At 40.5% G+C, this 20,563-nt stretch overlaps 1 protein-coding gene across 8 annotated transcripts in view; it reads left to right on the plus strand.

Moving 5' to 3' along the window:
- TBC1D31 (TBC1 domain family member 31) overlaps positions 1–20,563 on the plus strand; it is a 97,626-nt gene that overhangs the window by 69,427 nt on the left and 7,636 nt on the right. For 4 of the 8 annotated variants that reach the window (XM_058698982.1, XM_058698977.1, XM_058698980.1 and 1 more), the window contains 7 exons: positions 654–886; positions 1,561–1,713; positions 2,758–2,893; positions 8,772–8,864; positions 14,520–14,660; positions 16,282–16,476; positions 18,526–18,664. In XM_058698982.1, coding sequence (XP_058554965.1) covers positions 654–886; positions 1,561–1,713; positions 2,758–2,893; positions 8,772–8,864; positions 14,520–14,660; positions 16,282–16,476; positions 18,526–18,664 — 1,090 coding nt within the window. The remainder of the gene's footprint in view (positions 1–653; positions 887–1,560; positions 1,714–2,757; positions 2,894–8,771; positions 8,865–14,519; positions 14,661–16,281; positions 16,477–18,525; positions 18,665–20,563) is intronic. The other 4 variants (XM_058698983.1, XM_058698976.1, XM_058698978.1 and 1 more) reach the window with 3 other exon arrangements.

A 20,563-nucleotide genomic window follows, 5' to 3' on the forward strand; every position in this document is an offset into this window, starting at 1 on the left:
ATTACACACACATACAAAGCGGTAACTAGGAGAATTCTGAGACTTGGCCGGAAAGTTGCTTGACAGCATTAGAGGAGGTTTTTAAAGGGGGAGGTTTTTTCGGTAGACGGGATGAATTGGGTTTGTTTGTTACTTATTTTGTGGTTCCCGTCAAACTTTATTTTTACTTAATGTTCGCAGGATACATCCATGTATGTATGTTAGAGTTCGGACCTGCCAGCAGAACAAGTTAATGTGGAAACAGTTCAGATATGTTTAATGAATCAAGCTAATTTATTTTCAGTTTTATTTATTTTGGATTTTGAAGGGAAAAGAATGCAAGCAGAAAAGTTTATTCCATTGTTGGGTGAAGCATTCTTCTTCTGATACAAAGGAAGCCTTTGGTTTGAGTTCAGATTTTCAAAGTATTATTTCAAATGTTTGGTTTTGAAATTTTATTTGACTTTGAAAATATGAAATTGGATCTTCATTTTAAAACTTAGGTTAAGAAAAGCTTCAGCGAATTTGCCAAAAAAGAAAGGCAGTAGGAAGGGAGGAAGGAAGAAATCCTCCTAAAGATAAATTCACATTTACTTTTTAAACTCTTGTTTTAATTCTACCTCATAATGGCTTTCTTAGGTCAATCTCAACTTAAACACAAAATTTTCTTACAGTATTTTTTTCATCATCGGAATAACCTGGATATAAGTGTTCTGATTAGAGAAGTTTATCATCTCATGGATACCACTCCTACCGATATTCATCCGAACGGCAAGCTTGATGCTTTTGTGGCGTTGACGAAAGGGCAATATCCAGTATTTAACCAGTATCCAAAGTTTATTGTGGACTATCAGACACAGGAGCGAGAACGAATAAGGAATGATGAGTTGGACTTCTTAAGGGAGAGGTAATCATAGAACAGTTGTTCTTTGTGTGATAGAAGCAAAATCTGTTAAAAATACAGACAAGAAAATTTTTTGTAAGAAACACATGTAAATTATTAAGTATTTGTGTAAAATCAGAGTTTGAAGGCTAGAAATATCTTCAAAGATATTTAATTCTTGCATATAGAAGTAAAATAATGACATTTTGATCTGGTATACATTTTGTGTTTTAGTTGTTCTTGGATTTTAAGTTACTCAGTTTTCTTTGCATTTTTTTGTGAGACTTGTGTAGGGCATCCTTTTCAATGCTTTTTTTTTTTTAAGTTTATTTATTTTGAGAGAGAGAGAGCGTGTATGCATGCAAGAGAGAGTAGGGGAAGGGCAGGGAGAGAGGAAGAGAGAGTCCCAAGCAGGCTCTGCTCTGTCAGCGTGGAGCCTGATGTGAGGCTCGAACTCACAAACTGTGAGATCATGACCTGAGCCGAAATCAGGAGTCAGACAATCAGCCAGTCGAGCCACCCAGGCGCCCTCTTTTCCATGTTTTCTACTACTTTAATGAGGTAAAATTTTCTTTGTAAAAGTGAAAGGCAGTAAGTCAAGGTCTCAAAGGGAAATAGTAATTTACCCTTTCATAACCACACATGCATATTGGGGTCTTGTTTGCATCTTGATATAATAATAATATTATCTATTTAAGGCAGATGGTTGAAGATATGCAAGCTGAAGTAGACCAGCAAAGAGTTGAAGATGCAGCTTGGTACCAAAAACAAGAACTACTTCGTAAAGCTGAGGAGACAAGGAGAGAAATGCTCTTACAGGAGGAGGAGAAGTTGGTACAGCAGAGACAGAGGTGGGTGTCGATCATTTCGCAAAACTCTGGACATGGGAGTCAGTTGGATGAGTTTTACTTTCTTGTTTCTATATACAACATTACCCAGCCATGGCATGCCCATTAAGCAAATATTCAAGTTAGTAAAAAGATACCTGCACATACCACATTTCAAAAAATTGGCGTATAGTGAAATGTAATTCCCAAACTACATTGAAGATAACTTTGCACTGATTATTCAGACGTAATACAAGATCTAATGTTCCTTGGAGGACATTATGAGAAACACCATTGTACTGTAGGCAGAAATGCTTTGTAATACAGCGCTGGATAAATCACCTTTAGGGGAGTATAATTTTGAAAACTACGTTTTAAACATATCTGTGTGACTTGAAAATTGGAACATAAAAGGATTATCTCATTATGCATTTCATGCGTTGGAGGCCAGAGGAAGATGTATTAAATGCTTATTCAAAAGTATATTCATAAAACAAAATGTTTAAACTAAGATTATGGGATGAGCATTAAGACTATGCCAAATTGTGGGGAAACTCACTTCTGTAACTGTTTACTTATTTTTACTTTTGATTGGGACTTCATGAAACCGATTTCACGTGTGGGTTAAAAAGAATGACTGAACTGAGCAGTAACCTGCTCCTAAAATTCTGAAAGAATAAGCATACATAATCTTTGGTAACGCTGGAGCGTTTTTTGGCATTCTTCCTTCAGATAAAGGATATCGATTATATTGAGATGATCTGAGTAGACCTGTTAGGAACTTTTAAATATGAAAAGAATAGCCAGTTGTGTTTGGACCGTTTGTCATTTTCACAAATGCAGACATGGGCGTCGTTTGTTCTGTGTGTGTGTGTGTGTGTGTGTGTGTGTGTGTGTGTGTGTGTGTATTACTCCTGCAGCTGTGTGTGGTACAACAGCAGCTACGCTGGGGATGTGGGCCAGAATGGGGGGCAGGCCTTTCGTTGTTGCAAAACGTAGCATTTTTCCATTTAAATCCACATTGGGAAATGTTTTCATGCTTTCCTCTTGACGTGTTTTGTGTTTAAGACTAGCTTCTGTGAAAAGAGAGCTGAGAGCGAAGGAAATGCACTTACAAGATGCTACAAGGAGGCGCTTTCTGAAGCTTCAGCAAGATCAGCATGAAATGGAACTAAGAAGACTGAACGATGAAATCGAGAGAAAGGTTCATGATTCTTCTCTTAGTACCCACACATGATCTCCATTCACTCTCACTCAAATGTCATGACCACCTTCAAGTTAAAGGTTATTGCCAGGATCCACAATGAATACTAAATAGACCCTTTGATTTTATTTACTTTTTCCCTCAGCTTTTCCTGATCTCTTTCATTAATAGTTTTAAGTTTTCAGAAATGTCAAGAAAATTAGTCAATTTGACTGGTGTCCTTGATGACTATTTCTCTAAAAATAGAAGAATCAGTTAACCACTAACTGAAGTAGGGGAAGTACTCTTTTTTAATATAAAAAGGTACACATGGCCAGTTTAAGAAAATTTCCATTATTAAATACATGGAGTCAAAAATAGGCCTTTCTCCTACTTTTTCTCATTTTGTCCCCAGAAATAAAATGAGAAAATGGGTATATATCTTTTTCTTTTAAAGATTTTTTTTTTGGGGCGCCTGGGTGGCGCAGTCGGTTAAGCGTCCGACTTCAGCCAGGTCACGATCTCGCGGTCCGTGAGTTCGAGCCCCGCGTCGGGCTCTGGGCCGATGGCTCGGAGCCTGGAGCCTGTTTCCGATTCTGTGTCTCCCTCTCTCTCTGCCCCTCCCCCGTTCATGCTCTGTCTCTCTCTGTCCCAAAAATAAATTTAAAAAAATGTTGAAAAAAAAAAGATTTTTTTTTAAATTTTTTTTTTTTAATGTTTTATTTTTTATATCTGAGAGAGAGAGAGACAGAAACAGAGAGCGAGCAGGAGAGGGGCAGAGGGGGACAGAGACAAAATCTGAAGCAGGCTCCAGGCTCTGAGCTGTCAGCACAGAATCTGATATGGGGCTCAAACTCACGAGCAGTGAGATCATGACCTGAGCCGGTCAGACACCCAACCAACTGAGCCATCCAGGCGCCCCAAAATTTTATTTTTAAGTAATTGCTATATCCAACACAGAGCTCAGACTCACAAACCCTGAGACCAAGAGTCTCATACGCCACTGACTGAGCCAGCCAGGCACCCCCTATCTTTTCCCTTTTTTATGGTTGCATAGTATTCCATTGTGTGACTGTCATAATTTATTTAACTAATCCTTTGCTATTGGACATTGACGTTGTTTGCAATGCTTTGCTCTACAAGATGGTGCTAGGTTGTATGTTCTCAGTACAAACCTTGAGTTGCAGACACAGTTTTGTTGAGTAAATTCCAAGGCATACCAAATTATCCTCCAAAAATGAACCCACCTATGTTATTTTAAGTGTATATGTAAGAGTGCCTATACCCTAGTCAATTTGGAGTGCATCAGTCTTAATATTTGCCAATCTGCTGGGTGGAAATTATATATTCTAATTTGCCCCTTTTTTCTTGCTAGTGAGGTTAAATATCTCTCCAGTTACTTGTCTTCCACTTGTGGAAGAAATATAAATTGTATATCCATTATCATTTGTCTGCTTTTCTATCAAGTTTTCTCTTATCGATTTACATGGGCTGTTTGTGCCATTTGGGGCAGCACTATCCAGTAGAAATACAATGTGAGCCACATAGGCAATTTTGTTTTCTAATAGCCACATTAAAAAAGTAAGAAGATGGGGCGCCTGGGTGGCGCAGTCGGTTAAGCGTCCGACTTCAGCCAGGTCACGATCTCGCGGTCCGTGAGTTCGAGCCCCGCGTCAGGCTCTGGGCTGATGGCTCGGAGCCTGGAGCCTGTTTCCGATTCTGTGTCTCCCTCTCTCTCTGCCCCTCCCCCGTGCATGCTCTGTCTCTCTCTGTCCCAAAAATAAATTAAAAAAAAAAAAAAGTTGAAAAAAAAAAATTAAAAAAAAAAAGAAGAAACAGATGAAATTAATTTTAACAACACTTTATTTAACTCCAGATATTTGCAAATTATTTTAATATGTAATTAGTATAAAGACATGGTTAATGAGCTGTTTTACTTTATCTTTGAGGGGTGCCTGGGTGGCTCAGTTGGTTAAGTGTCCAGCTTCAGTTCAGGTCATGACCACACAGTTCGTGGGTTCAAGCCCATGTTGGGTGGCTCTGTGCTGACAGCTCAGAGCCTGAAGGCTGCTTCCGAGTCTGTGTCTCCTTCTCTCTCTGCCCCTCCCCTGCTCACTCTCCGTCTCTCTCTCGCAAAATAAACACTAAAAAAAAATTTTTTTTTTTTTTTTAATTTTTTTTTCTACGTTTTTAATTTATTTTTGGGACAGAGAGAGACAGACCATGAACGGGGGAGGGGCAGAGAGAGAGGGAGACACAGAATCGGAAACAGGCTCCAGGCCATCAGCCCAGAGCCTGATGCGGGGCTCGAACTCACTGACCGCGAGATCGTGACCTGGCTGAAGTCGGACGCTTAACCGACTGCGCCACCCAGGCGCCCCTAAAAAAATTTTTTTAACTAAATCTTTGAAATCCAGTAGTCAGCTTATAGGACACCTCAATTTGGACTGGTCACATTTTAGCACTCAACAGACATATGTAACTAATGGCTGCATACAGCATAGAGTTAGGACAGTAACCCTTTTGTTCATTGCAAATGTTTTCCTCACGTCAGTGTTGCTTGTCTCTTAAGAGTGGCTATCATGTCTTTTTTTAATCATGCAAAATACTTTAATTTTTGAATAACTTTTTATTTTTATGATTTCTAGGTTTCATGTCCTATTTATTTACTTACTTATTTTTATTTTTTTAAGTAGGCTCCATGCCCAGTGTGGGGCTTGAACTCATGGCCCTGGGATCAAGAGTTGGATCCTATACTGACTAAGTCAGCCAGGCACCCCCTGTGTCCTGTTTAGAAAGACCTTGCCATTCTAAGATTACATCACCATTTATGCATATTTTTTCAAATTTTACGTTTTTTGTTTTTTGGGTTTTTTTTTTTAATGATTCATTTTGAGAGAGAGAGGCAGAGCGTGAGCCAGGTGGGGGGCGGGGCAGAGAGAGAGGGAGACAGAGAATCTGAAGCAGGCTTCAGGCTCCGAGCTGTCAGCACAGAGCCCAACACGGGCCTCGAACCCATGAACTGCGAGATCATGACCTGAGCTGAAGTCAGACGCTTAACCGACTGAGCCACCCAGGCACCCCTCTGTGGTGGGTTTGTTTGTTGGTTTTGATCTTTGATGTGTCACAAAGGTCAGCAAATTATAAAGCACCAACTAATCTGGCCTGCTACCTATTTTGTAAGGACCCTGAGTAAGAATGGTTTTAACTTTTTAAATGGTTAAAAGAACTCAAGTAAATAATAATTTCTTGACATGAAAATTATATGACATCTTAAAAACAATGAAATTGATACTTCAGTATCCCCAAATACGGTTTTCTTGGCACACAGTCACACCCACTCTTTGATTAGCAGAGTCACTTGCCAGCGGATGGTTACTAAATGTTCTGTCCCCGCACGCGCTTTATCCCCTCCAACACCACACTGAATGGCAGCTTTGTAACATTTTTCTGACTAGCGGACCTAATTCCCACTATTAGTCTGCATTTTCATAGTTTTCTTCCATAGTCTCAAATGTGTATCATTTCAAATAGACTTTGAGAATTTTACCACTCTTTCTTTCTGAATCCTTACCTCCCCTGATCCTAACAGCATTTTTATTAGGATTGCGTTGAATGTATAGACTGATTTAGGGAGTTTTAAACCTAATTTTAGTAAAATACTAAATATTTTCCAATCTTTGAAAGTATTTTTTTAATTTATTTTTGAGAGAGAGAGAGAGAGAGCATGAGCGGGGGTGGCAGAGAGAGAGAGAGAAAGAATCCCAAGCAGGCTCCATGCTGTCAGCACAGAGTCCAATGCAGGGCTAAGTCCCATGAACCAGGAGATCGTTACCTGAGCCAAAATCAAGAATCGGGCGCTTAACCAACTGAGCCACTCACATGCCTCTGAAAATATTTGGATTCGTATATTTTTTTTTTTTAATTTTTTTTTTTTCAACATTTTTTATTTATTTTTGGGACAGAGAGAGACAGAGCATGCACGGGGGAGGGGCAGAGAGAGAGGGAGACACAGAATCGGAAACAGGCTCCAGGCTCCGAGCCATCAGCCCAGAGCCTGACGCGGGGCTCGAACTCACGGACCGCGAGATCGTGACCTGGCTGAAGTCGGACGCTTAACCGACTGCGCCACCCAGGCGCCCCTGGATTCGTATATTAGAAATCTGTCATCTCTTTTTTTATAGCATCAGATAGTAGTTTTTGTTTTGTTTAAAGCCAATTAATTTTAAATTGGTTTTTGAAAGCTATCATTCCTTTTATCTCATCTAGCAAATGAGGTTGATAATACATTATTCTAGAAGTGTCTGTGTTCTCCAAAAGTAATACAGGCTTAGAACTCTGCCCTCTTTATTCCAAACTCTTTGAGATGGTGAAGGCAATTTTTTGTCAAAGAATCCTGGAAAGTTCTTTCAGGTTGCATGATCTGGCCTCTGCCCACCCTTCCAGCCTTCTGTCCCTCATCTCCTTATTCCGATAGCAAGCTCTGACCCTGCTAACCTGCCAGAGCTTTCCTACTCAGAGTTCAGGCACCAGCAGGAAGACTGGATCCAGCGCGACACGTACAAGTGACTGCACGTTCGGTAGCAGTAAGCAGAGTGGATGTGCGTTTGCTCCGGCACAGAGCTAGGGGTGTGTCTAAAAATTCATAAGCAGAAGAGCTTTTCTAATTGAAAGTCCTAAAAGGCATTATTAACTGTGCCAAACCTCTCCTCCACCTGTTGGCATTTTTACTCCTCTTGTTTCATAAACTCAAGCATCCCCACCTTTGAGCCAGCTGTTTTCTCAGGAACCTCCTTAAGTTGAACTGCTTGCCAGTCAGTGGTTTATTTGCTTCTCAGGTGTATATCCTTCTTGTACACCCCACCATATTTTCATTTTTACCCTTTGTTTCTCCGATGAGAGGTATTTGATGGTGTGTCTTTCATCTTTCCGATGTCTAAAACTCAGGGATACAACTAGTGATGCAGTCATTAAATGTTTACTGAATAAATGAATGGGCTGAGATGACTGATGGGTAGTTTGTTTGGTTTTCTCTCTGAAACACGTATCATGCCTAAGAAATGGGGACTTTGGGAAGCCAAGTATTGTATTAAGAGAGCTCCTCAGTTTCTCTGTCTACCTCAAGAAGGCCTTATTCAAACCCTCTAGTGTAGAGGAGTGAAAAGGTTCCAAGTAATCAAAATTTGGGGAAAGGTAAACTTAAAATTAACTAAGTCCAAGGGGCACCTGGGTGGCTCAGTCAGTGAAGCATCAGACTTCAGCTCAGGTTATCTCATGGTTCGTGGGTTCGAGCTCCACGTCGGGCTCGGTGCTGGCAGCTCAGAGCCTGGACAGCTGTTTTGGATTCTGTGTCTCTGTCTCTGCCCCTCTCCTGCTCACACTGTATCTATCTCTCTCTCTCTCAAAAATAAACAAACATGAAAAAAAAAAAATTAACTAAGTCCAAGCAGGGCACATTTAAACTTGGAGTTCCAAAGTGAATTTACAAAAGTATAGACATTTAATCAAAAAGAACATTAAATAATGTTATATTTAATAAGATTAAACATTCTATATTTTTAGCCACCGCAAATTTATATTGCTCAAGTTTTTCTAACACATAATATTGGCTGATATAATATGGTAAGAGCTCCCATCTGTTCTCCCAGTCTGGGTAGATGAGCATATGGTAATTGTACTTTGCTTTTTAGAAAATTAAGCTTAACTTTAACTCAAACATTATTCCTAGACTCTACAGTGAGTGTTAATATACTGTCAATTACTCTGGTATCAAAAGCCCAGTACTTCTTATTGTAAATACGTTTAGTGGGTTGTTTGGATTTCAAGATTAGCAGATCTGTTAAACAGAAATTATCTTGTAAATTCCTTTTGGTGTTCACAGTTTGTTGTTTGGCCATAGGTACATATGAGAGATCAAGAAATTGCTACTACAGCGAAAGACCTAGAAATGAGACATCTGGAACTGGAATCACAGAAAAGACTTTATGAGAAGGTATAAATCATCTGTTTTCACCGTAAGAGCAGCAGGGTTTATACTCTTTTTAGATTGTATTTATTCATGATTCTTTAATGTTTGTTTATTGTTTTTTTTTTTAAGCAGAATATAATGTCACCCAGGATTGTTAAGATAGCCAGAATGTCTGTAGCCAGAATGTCTGAATGTACAGTTTGTTGTAATTCTTTAATTCACCTTTCTCTTAGCAACTTAGTCTAGGGTCTGAAGCACCAGATGTAAGCCCCAGATTTTGCCTCAGGATTTTCTATCGATGTACTAAGTTTCCCTCTATCTGTATAACAGTGACTACAGAATTATCCTGGTGCTTCACAAGGGTTTTACGAGGTAAATCAGACAAGAGCTGTACAGTACTTTAAATTTGAATCTTCTGGAATCAAATTGTCAAGTATCTACTTAGAGCATATAATTTAGTTTCCACGACACTGGAAAAAGGAATTTTGTTAATATAAATATTTATCATTTGGGAAAAGCATTTTGTTATTCATTTATTTAATGTTGAAACCATAAGTTTTCACTTCCCTCAGCCTCTTAAAGTGAGACTTTGAGTTTGAAATTAGTGATAACTGCAAATATGTAACAGGTAAATTGACTGTTATTCACATTAAATAAGATTTAAAACATATGGCATCCATTCATATCTGCAACACTTTTAATTACCACACTGAACTACTTCTAGAACTGAGCCTGGGATTCACACTTTGGCTAAGTCTCCTATGATTTTGAATTCATTTGGACCAAACCTAAATTTACTTTTTACTGTCTTTCCTTTGGGGGAAGTGGGTGATGACACCACGGGGGCATGATTTCTGAATTAACAGAAAATTTGCAAGTAAAATACTAAGAATTTCCAAGTCTGTTTCTCTCATTCTCAAATATTAACATTTTGCTAAATTGGTATTATCCTTCTCTTTCTATCTGTATACTAATACACACGTAGATACATTTTGTTTTCTAAACTTTTTAAGAGAAAGTTGCAAACATGATGCCCTTTCACCCTTAAATACTTCAGCATATTATTTCCTAAAACCAAGGAATCCTTAATACATGACCACAGAACACTTATCAAAATCGGGAAATGAGCATATCATTATCTGTTGTATAAGCCTTATTCAGATTCTATCAATCATCCTAAAAATGTCCTTTAGAGCAGGGGCACCTGGGTTGCTCAGTTAGTTGAGTGTCCCGACTTCAGCTCAGGTCATGACCTCGTGGTTCATGAATTCAAGCCCCACGTCGGGTTCTGTGCAGACAGCTCAGAGCCCGGAGGCCGCTTCAGATTCTGTGTCTCCCTCTGTCTCTGCCCCTCCCCCACTCATGCTCTGTCACTCTCTCAAAAATAACCATCAAAAAAAAAAAATGTCCCTTAGAGCAAAAGAAAATCTAAGATAATCCATTTTTTCAGTTGTCCTGTCTCATTAGTCTCCTACGGCACCATTCCTGAGTTCTTCTTTACTTCTTTATATTTTATAGCGATGATGTTTTTGAAGCATTTGACCAGATATTTTATAGAATGTCCCTCAATTATTGTTTGTTGCTTCCTCGTCCAAGGTCCAACTTACACACTTTTGGCAGGAATGCCTCAGAAATGATGCTGAGTTTCTTTCCCCACATCAACGTATCCTTACCATTTCTGCCCTCTTTTGAAGGAAGTATTTATTAAGCAAACTATTAATAGAGTTAGAAAATACTGAACCTACTCATCAAAACTATATCTTGAATTTTATCTGGTCCGTTAGATTCAGACATTCAGATTAGCTGTGTGTATTTCTAAACCAATTCTATCCTAGAAAACAGACAATATTGTGTTGCCCTCTGCTGGAAATGCATGCTCAATATTCCACATATATCTACTTTGAATAAAAAATTTTTTAACAGAAGAATAAAAGCACAAACAAATGAATACTGACCTCTGATCCAGATTCCGTCCCCTTCATCTCTTAGGACTTTGTTACATCAAATCCATTTTCTGCCTCTGCCGTGGTCTCTTTCTCATGCATATGTACCTTCTCCTTGGCATAGGCCCACCCTTGTCAACATTGCTGTGATGATGAAATGATTTATATCTAGATGTCAGCGATAGGAGTCTCCAAGACTACCTCAGGTTCAGTGATTTGCTAGAGGGACTCACAGAACTTGGAAAAGTTGTTACACTTGTAATCACGGTTTATTACAGTGGAAGGATACAGATGAAACTCAGCAAAGGTAGGAGACGCCTGGCTGGCTCAGTTGATGGAGCATGCAACTCTTGATCTCAGGGTCATCATGAGTTTGAGCCCCACATTGGGTGTCGAGATTACTTTAAAAAAAAAAAAAAACCTCAGCAAAAGTAAAAGGCACACAGTGTAGAGTCCGGGAGAGACCAGGCACACGCTTCCAGTCATCCTCTGCCAGTGGAGTCAGTCATACAGACAGCGCTTAATTTTGCCAGCAAAGATGTATGACAACACATGTAGAGTATTGCCAACAGGCAAGCTCACTCGAGTCTTGATATCCAGGGTTTTACTGGGAGTCAGTCACATAGGCATGGAGCTCATGTGGCTGAACCTGGATATTTACTCTGCAGAGCTCAGGCTGATCTAGTGTGGCCCAAGGCTCCTGCCATGCACCATTATTAGCATAAACTGTCTGGGGGAGCCCAAGGCCCCAGGTATACAGACACACTCTTCAGGCACCATATTCCAGGGGTTTAGAGCTGGTCAAGGGTTAATCTTTGCTTCGGAGTGTGTAGAATTTGAATAGCTCAGGCTTCTGAGTCACCCTTTACTGCTCAGTGTCTGATACTGGCACATGCTGGGTAGATATTAGTTTCCCCTCATTCCCCCTGGCCTAAAATGCTCATTTTACAAAATGAATTGACAGCTTCCTTCTCCCACCCGCTTCTTTAAACCACCGCCCTGTCGTCTTTCCTCTTTGCTGTTGGTAGATTCCCGTTGTTTTCCTCCTAATCCCTAGTCTCTACACATACATTGTTTTGCTTCTTTATGGAGTATCTAAGATTCTATATTCTGCTTTTCATTTTTACTTACTAAAATCCTTTTTCTAAATGACTGCATATCTTCATATTGTCATTTGTCATAGTGATGAACCATAACTTTGAATAAGTTTTAAATAACTTTAAATAAGCTAAATAAAAAAATAACTTTTTTTTCTGTTGTTGGATGTTTAAGTGGTTTACAATTTTGGCAATAAACTTCTTCATACATATATCTTCTGCATATAATTGGAAAACATTTTTATTTTTATTTATTTATTTTTTTAATTTTTTTTAACGTTTATTTTTGAGACAGAGAGATACAAAAGATGAATAGGGGAGGGTCAGAGCGAGAGGGAGACACACAATCTGAAGCAGGCTCCAGGCTCTGAGCTGTCAGCACAGAGCCCGACGCAGGGCTCAAACTCACAGACTGTGAGATCATGACCTGAGCTTAACCAACTGAGCCACCTGGTGCCCCACATTTTTATTTTTAATTATGAAGGTAATTGTGTTGCCAGTGGATAATTAGAAAAGCAGGAATAAATTCCTGAATTAGGAAATAACTGCTAATATCATCAGTAAGGATAAGTGAGATTATTTGGTACATACAGTTGCTATTACGTGTCTTTTTAACTTAAATCTTCATGAATTCTGTTTGCCGTCCTTCCCAACACTACTTGTTAGCACTCCCTCCCCAGCCCCCTGACCCTGGCAGACACTTATTTACTTTCTGTCTCTCTAGATTTGCCTGTTGTGACATTTCATATAAGTGAAACCATACAATGTATAGTCTTTTGTGACTGGCTTCTTTCACACAAAAGTTTTCAAGGTTTGTTCACGTTGTGGTGTGAGTTAGTACTCCATTCCTTTTTATGGCTGAATAATATTCCGTTGTATGATAAATGTTTATCCATTTGTCAATTGGTGGATATTTGGGTTGTTTCTGCTTTGGGCTGTGATGAGTAGTGCTGCTCTGAAAATTCATGTACAGCTTTTTGTTCAAACATGTATTTTCAGTTCCCTTAGATCTATACCCAGGAGTGTAGAGTTCTCCTTTCTCTACATTCTTGTGAACAGTTGTTACCATCCGTCCTTTTGATTCTAGCCTCACCAGTGGGTATGAAGTGGTGTCTTGCAGTTTTGATTTTCATTTTTCCAAGGACTGGTGATTCTGGGCATCTTTTCATGTGTATATTGGCCATTTTTATATCTTCTCTGGAGAACGTGTGGCTAATGTCTATTCAAAGCCCGCACAGCCATGCTTTTGGTTTTTAATATCTCCTGTCATTTTTTATTGAAAACTAGATATTTTAGGGGTGCCTGGGTGGCTCGGTCTGTTGAGCACCCAACTTCAGCTCAAGTCATGATCTCACAACTTGTGGGTTCAAGCCCCGCGTTGGGCTCTGTGCGGACAGCTCAGAGCCTGGAGCCTGCTTCTGATTCTGTGTCTCCCTCTCTCTCTCTGCCCCTCCCCTGCTCATGCTCTGTCTCTCTCTCTCAAAAATAAACAAACATTAAAAAGAAGGAAAATTAGATATTTTAAATCATGTGATATGACAGTTCTGAAAATCAGATTCTCCTCCCTCCTCAGCATTTCTTGTTTCTTAGTGACTTCACTGAGTTGATTTGGTAAAGTTGAATTTACAGAGAACTCAATTAAAGTCTTCACTTGGTTTTAGCGACTGGACAGAGATTTCCTTAAGTTGCCTTGTACCAGTAAAGCCTCTAGGTCTTTGCCCAGAGGCTCTGTGTGCATCGTGTTGGAGCCTGCCTTCAACGCTTCGCTTCGCAGCTTACAACTCCAGAGTTCCCTTCCTGACGATGCAGAACCTCCATTCACCAGACTTAAGAGCCCTGCGCTTCCTCAGATCTGAGCATTCACATAGCCCTGCGCATGTGTACAGCCTTCCACGTGCACATGGACTTTTAGGTCTCCGGGAATCTATCAGCTTTTCAAAGTGCCCTGCAGATGTCTAATTCTTCAATGTTTTCTGTGAATACTTTTTGGTTAGCTTGTGTTTTGCACTGCGATAGGCTCTCTCCAGCAGCCAAGATAGTCACCAGGGTCCTCTCATGTATTTCAGCAAATGTCCCCAGGGAAAAGGCGGTTCAAGGTAGTGAGTTCTGAGTCATGACAAATAAAGACAGCTTTGGGAGTACGTTCTTCCAGAACCACCGTATCGGTCAATGGGGACCGTTACTGGACAGTGGGAGTTTGTAGGAGTCCCACCTCCATTCTGCCCGCTCCTTTGGCTGCCAGGTTGCTGGTCTTAAAGGCTAATGCAGAGCTTAAGGGTAGGGTGGGACTAGGGATGAGGCAAGTTAAAAATGCCCTAATGCTTTCTGTTCTTACCAAGATGGAGCCATTTTTATGAGTAAATGATCCTCAAATTGCTTCAAGCCTTTGGTTAATTTCCAGAGTTCTGAAAGAGTTGGTTTTGCAAGTGTTCTCAGTGCTTTTTTGGATGAGAGTATTTTCAGAGGTCCCTACTTTTATTTTCACTGATGTCACTGCTGTTTCCTTTCTACTTTGAAAATTAGGTGACCACAGTTCTTATTTGTGTGTTAATATTCTGGGGGGGGGGTCATTTTGTGTTCTAGCATTATTATATAGATTTGTGTTTTCTCTTTTTTTTTTTACAATTTTTTTTTAACAGAATCTTATTAGAAATCAGGAAGCTGTTGCAAAAGAAATGAGAGAAGATGCAGATACCTATAGACGAAAAGTGGATCTTGAAGAACACATGTTCCATAAACTGATAGAAGCAGGTCAAACTCAGAACCAAAAAACTCAGAAGGTAAAAATATGGTAAACTTAGTGCACATAGAGAGGGGGAAGTTTCCATCTGTCATCCTTTTCTGTGTTTATTTTTCCCTGCCCTGCCTCCCCCATCTGTCATCCTCTCAAAGGAGAAAATTCAAAATTGAACTCTGCAAAGGAGTTAATTCATTTCTTTGCTTCAGTTATCACAGCTCTTAGAATCTCACATTATTTTATTTATAGGCTACTTACTTCACTGCCAGACATATACAAGTATCTTTTATATTTTGAGAATTTTAAGATCTAGAAGATACAAGGGAAATAATAACTTCATAAATACTAACCTACTGTGTTATGTCTCAGAAATTATCCCTGAGCAGATTAGTTGCAAAACATCAGGTCTTTGCCTGGTATATAAGCCAGGGTTTCCAAAGTATATTCTGTAGAATATTAATAACTATTCAGTAAAATAGGTGGCAACTAAGTATTGGAAGTGCTGTTTAAAGTTAGGATTTTTCAGGGCACCTGGGTGGCTCGGTCAGTTTAGCACCTGACTCTTGTTTTCTCAGGTCATGATCTCACGGTTCGTGGGAATAAGTCCCACATTGGGCTCCATCCGTGTTGACAGTGCTGAGCCTGCTTGGGATTCTCTCTCTCCCTCTTGGTTTCTCCCTTGCTCTTTCTCTCTCTCTCTTTCTCTCTCTCTCTCTTTCTCTCTCTCTCTCTTTCTCTCTCTCTCTCTCTCTCTGAATAAATAAACTTTAAAAAAAGAAGTTAGGATTTTTCATGCCAAATTTGAGGATATGGTACATTGTGAGGCTTTAAGAAAATTTTCCAAACTTTTTTTGTACAATTTCTGTGGAGTACCCTTTCAGAAATGCTGGCTCAAGTGAATTGAAATAGAATTTGAGAACTTCAAGAAAGAACTTTCTGTATTATCCAGTCAACAAAATGCTGAGTAGGTCTGTGGCCAGGCCTGGCCCTGGTCCAAAAGCCAGCAACAATATAAGACTTCCCTGTCTTCTGTTCAACAACCATCCCTTAGCTGATCCCATCAGCATAGCCCACCATTGATTTTTCCGTATAGGCTTTTGTTCAGTCTTTAAGAATGGGCTCTTCTGACTCCTTTTCACGGGTTGAAATATGGAAATTGTTTAGTCCTACCCATTCCTGAGCCTAGAAATTCTCAGTCTTGGCTATGTATTAGAATCACCTTTGTAAAAGTTCCAACATCTAGCCACCCCAGAAGCTGATGTAATTGGTTTGTGCTGGGTCCCGGACGCCAGTTTGTTTTAAATACCGTTAGGTTGGGGCGCCTGGGTTGGGTGGCTCAGTCGGTGAAGTGACCGACTTCAGCGGAGGTCATGGTCTCACGGTTTGTGGGTTCGAGCCCCACATCGGGCTCTGTACTGAACGCTTGCTCGGAGCCTGGAGCCTGCTTCAGATTCTGTGTCTCCTTCTTTCTCTGCCCCTCCCCTGCTTGTACTCTGTCTCACTCTGTCTCTCAAAAATAAATAAATGTAAAAAAAAATAAAATAAAAAGTGAAAGTAAACACCGGTTACAAACAGCTACCCTAGAAACTTGGTTACATTGAACAGATATACCATATTTTATATATAGTCTGACCTTGTTTCTGAAATTTACAAATATTTCTTAGTTAATTGAAGAAAATTTGGCAGAAGCTGAACAAGCATGTCTAAATGCCGACTGGCGAATTCAAGCTTTACATAAACAAAGATGTGATGATCTACAGCGGAACGCATGTTACCAGGAAGTGGCCAAACTCCTTCAGGAAAACAGAAGGAAAGAAACAGAAGTATTGAATGCAATGGTGGGGGAGGGAGCTAAAAAGGTAAGAATGGGGTTACAGATTTTTTTGTTCTTCATCGTATAAATTTTGAAATATAATCAAACAACAGAAGCATCAAACCAGATAATTCCTCTTGGAAAAGCGAATCTAATTTTAATAGGTATATACAGAGAAGAAATCTAATACGATACCTAAAAATGACTAGGCATCTTTCTCAATGACATTAGTGCCTCTCAAGTTCTCAGCTTCCTGGATTGGGTTTGTTCTGGCTGATTGGATAATATTACTATTTAATTTTACCTAATTTTTGATTCTTACAATGTAGACAGCTTTAAACGGTTAGGAATTATATGTAGCTACTACTAACAAAACCTGAAATAATAGTGACAATGAGCAAGATGTAAGTGTTTTTCTTTTTCATGTGAAAGAAGTCCGGGGGTAGGAAACCCAGGGCTGGTTTCCTGGCTCCAGGGTCATTAGGGAAAGTGCCTCCTTCAGTCTTTCTGCGCTATTTCTTGGTGCATGGCTTTCGTTCTTGAGGACAGCTTACCACCCAAGATGACTGCTGTTTTCCAGCCATCACATATACATTCCAGACAGCAGGAAGAAGGTAGGGCAGAAGTAGAAAAGGGCCCGCTCCCGGCTGAGACAACTCTGTAACTCCTTTCTAGAAGTCCCACATCACATTCTAGCCACGTTTGTCTGCAGAGGATGTTGGGAAATGTAGTATTTTTAGCAGGGAGCATTATCATCCGAAATAAAATTAGAGTTCTATTCCTCAAGCAGAGTCAGAGAATGGATTTCAAGGAGGCAACGAAGAGCATGTCACACAGACGAATCCTTTGGTGAATCCCCCCAGTAGCTCTGCCACCCGTGCTCTGTCGATATTATCGCAGACAGAGCGGACTTCCCCGAGGACACTGTGGAGCTAGGGAGAGGTCAGGAACCAGAGAGCTGGCTGTAGTTCACTCCTCTTCATGCTGCTCTGTCGTGATGTCTATTCTGAAAGCTTTTCGTAATGTATTTCCTTCAAGTGACTGTTCCTATTCATTTTCCTCCTACCCCATGTAACGTGGCCCTGTGTGAGAACACTTTCAGTCAAGGACAGGGAGGGGCGGGAATGATGCCCACTGAGGCTGTTCTCAGGAACGTTACGGTGGAAGCCCACGTCTTCGAGGATTGCTGACCTTAGCGCTGGACTGCACACTGTTAGGTGCTGCTGTAGTTTGGGTGAAACAGTGTGTTTGAGGGTAGACTTGGGATCACTGTAAGGGCTTTCCTCCCTTGTATCTGGTGTCCCGGCTTCTAAAGCTAGCCTGATTACTGAGAGGCCTTGGGAAATCACTAAAACTCGGCCTCCTTATCAGTAATGGGAAAGGCCTGGATTTCTCGGCCCCTAATGATTCCTTAAAATTGTGTCATTTCACACATATTTAATGCGTTAGCATTTCTATAACAAAAATTATACTATATGTTAACTAACTGGGTTTAAATTTAAAAAACTATATGTTTGCATATAAAAGCTACAGCATAGAACATTGATGAACTTTAGGAGTTGTAGAATATCTTAAATGTGTTATTTTTAGTTACCCTTGAGCTAATCTTAAGATAATTGTTTTCTCACTGTAGGAAGAGGAAAGGTAGGGGTTAATAGAAATTCCTTGACTTCCACGGCAGAGCTGGGCAAAGAATTCATTCTCTGAACTTTGCAGATCTTACTATTAAGCGATAGCATGCAAATTAAATAACAAAATTATCATTAATTCTAAAAACTACATCCTGCAAGGTTTGACATGTGAAATGTGTTGAAATGACTTGTTATTGCAAAGACAGTGGGCGCCTGTGTGTGTGCTCTGTGGCACCGGGAGGTACTGAGTGGTACATCACACGTGCCTGCGCCTTCAAGTTTCCTCAGCAGCCTTGGGCCAAGACTGGCACCCAAATTACCCCAAAACCAAACAGATCCCACGCACCATGGGAATCCCAAAGGAAGTGGAGTAGAGGAGACGGAAGGGAGTTATTCCACTGTAGGAACTGACATTACCCTGATTTTTGGGTGATTTTTGTTTTCTTTCATTTATTTGTGTATAGTGGGAAGAAGCTAAAGAAAAAGACTTTCATCTGAAGTCAGAAAAGAAAGCTTCGGCTCTCTCAGATGCATCTCGAAAGTGGTTTCTGGAGAAAGAGCTAGATGATGCTTTAGAACATGCTGAACATCCGTATAATACAGGTGCGTGTCCATGAGTGCCTTTCTCTTCATGATAGTACACATTCATCCATCACAGGTAGGCTGTTTGCTGTCGTGAGCAAATCCCTGAGCTGTATTTTGGCACTTCATTCAAATGATTGCTCAACTAAAAGGTGATCACTAGTCATCATTTTTGGGGTTGCTGGGGCTTATTAAAACAAACAAAACAAGCAAACAAACAAAAAAACCCAGCTCCAGTCAAGAAAAATCTCTCAACCGTCCTGTAGAATTCTGTTTTATTCCATGGTTTCATGGTCCTTGGTTTCCCCTTCATCTATTAGGATATGATTTGTTCCCAAAGTGCTATTTCTAGTTTATTTTGGTAGAAATTGTGCTTTGCCAATAGCCGGTCCTCAGAACAACAGTGTAGTAAAGTAGCACAAGGAAACTTGTTATAACCAAACGTTAGGTTTGGGCTTACAGGCTTGCAGTGGCATCAACTGAAAACCTAAATTACTGTACTTAGAATTCTAAAGTAGGGGCGCCTGGGTGGCTCAGTCGGTTGTCAGTTGAGCGTTCGACTTCGGCTCAGGTCATGACCTCACATCTCACAGCTCCTGAGTTCAAACCTCACATCGGGCTCTGTGCTGACAGCTCAGAGCCTGGGGCCTGCTTCAGATTCTGTTTCCCTCTCTCTGCCCCACCCCACTTGTGCGCTCACTCTCTTTCTCTCTCTCTCTCTGTCTCAATGATAATAAATATTAAAATACATATATATTTTTTTGGTGCCCCCAAGTAAGCCCTGTACCCATTTGCATTCACTGCCCATTTCCCCTCACTCCCCGCCTAGCCCCTAGCTCCCACTAATAAACTTCCTGTTCCACCATAGATTTGTCTACTTAGGAAGCTTCCTATAAATGGAGTCCAATGATCTATGGTCTTTTGTGTCTGACTTCTTTCCCTTCGCCTAATGTTTTAAGGTTCAGCCATGTTGCAGCATGCATTAGGATTTCATTCCTTTTTAGGGCCTGTATTGCGTTGTGTAGGCACTCCACATTTCATTTATCCATTTAGATGGTGTCCACTTGGCTTTTATGAATAATGTCACTATGTGTGTAACTTTTAAAATTCACAAATTTGAAAAGTAGAAATGTAGGTCAGGTGCATCATCATCTAATTATGCCTACTTTTAAAACTCCTCATTAGCCCTCGTACTTTTGTGTGTGTGTGTATTTGAGAGAGAATGCGAATGAGCATGGGGCGGAGGGGCAGGGGGAGAGAGAGAATGTAAAGTAGGCTCATGCTGTGAGCACAGCCCAATGCGGGACTCCACCCCACAACCATGAGATCATGACCTGAGCCAAAATCAAGAGTTGGATGCTCAACTGACTGAGCCACCCAGGCACCCCAGCTGTCATACTTTAGATTTAGGTCCCAGATAGCACCCCAGCCCATGAAGAAGCAGGGAGAGAAGAGTGTCACTCGTTGCACAAAGTAAATATTTACAGGGCTAGGTGGCTCAGTTGGTTAAGCGTCTGACTTCATCTCAGGTCATGATCTCACAGTCTGTGAGTTTGAGCCCCGCGTGGGGCTCTGTGCTGTCAGTTCAGAGGCTGGAGCCTTCTTCGGATTCTGTCTCCCCCTCTCTCTGCCCCTCCCCCACTCATGCTCTGTCTCTCAAAATATGAATAAACATTAAAAAAAAATTAAAAAAAAATATTTACAACTGGCCTACAGAAGACAGTAACCAGTGGAGCCGCGACCTGTCACTAACCCTCTCACACTCACCCCTCCTCCAGGAAGAGACAATTCATGTGGCTTTTAGAGAAGCTATGGATTTAGAAGTACAAAAAAGGAAGAAACTACAAAAAGCTTCTTCCCCTTCCCTCATCAGAAATCAGTAGTCTTGCATATTAGCCCCTCTGCCTCCATGGGCTCTTC

Source organism: Neofelis nebulosa, chromosome 14, assembly GCF_028018385.1.
Source record: "Neofelis nebulosa isolate mNeoNeb1 chromosome 14, mNeoNeb1.pri, whole genome shotgun sequence".
In the NCBI taxonomy this organism is placed as follows: domain Eukaryota; kingdom Metazoa; phylum Chordata; class Mammalia; order Carnivora; family Felidae; genus Neofelis; species Neofelis nebulosa.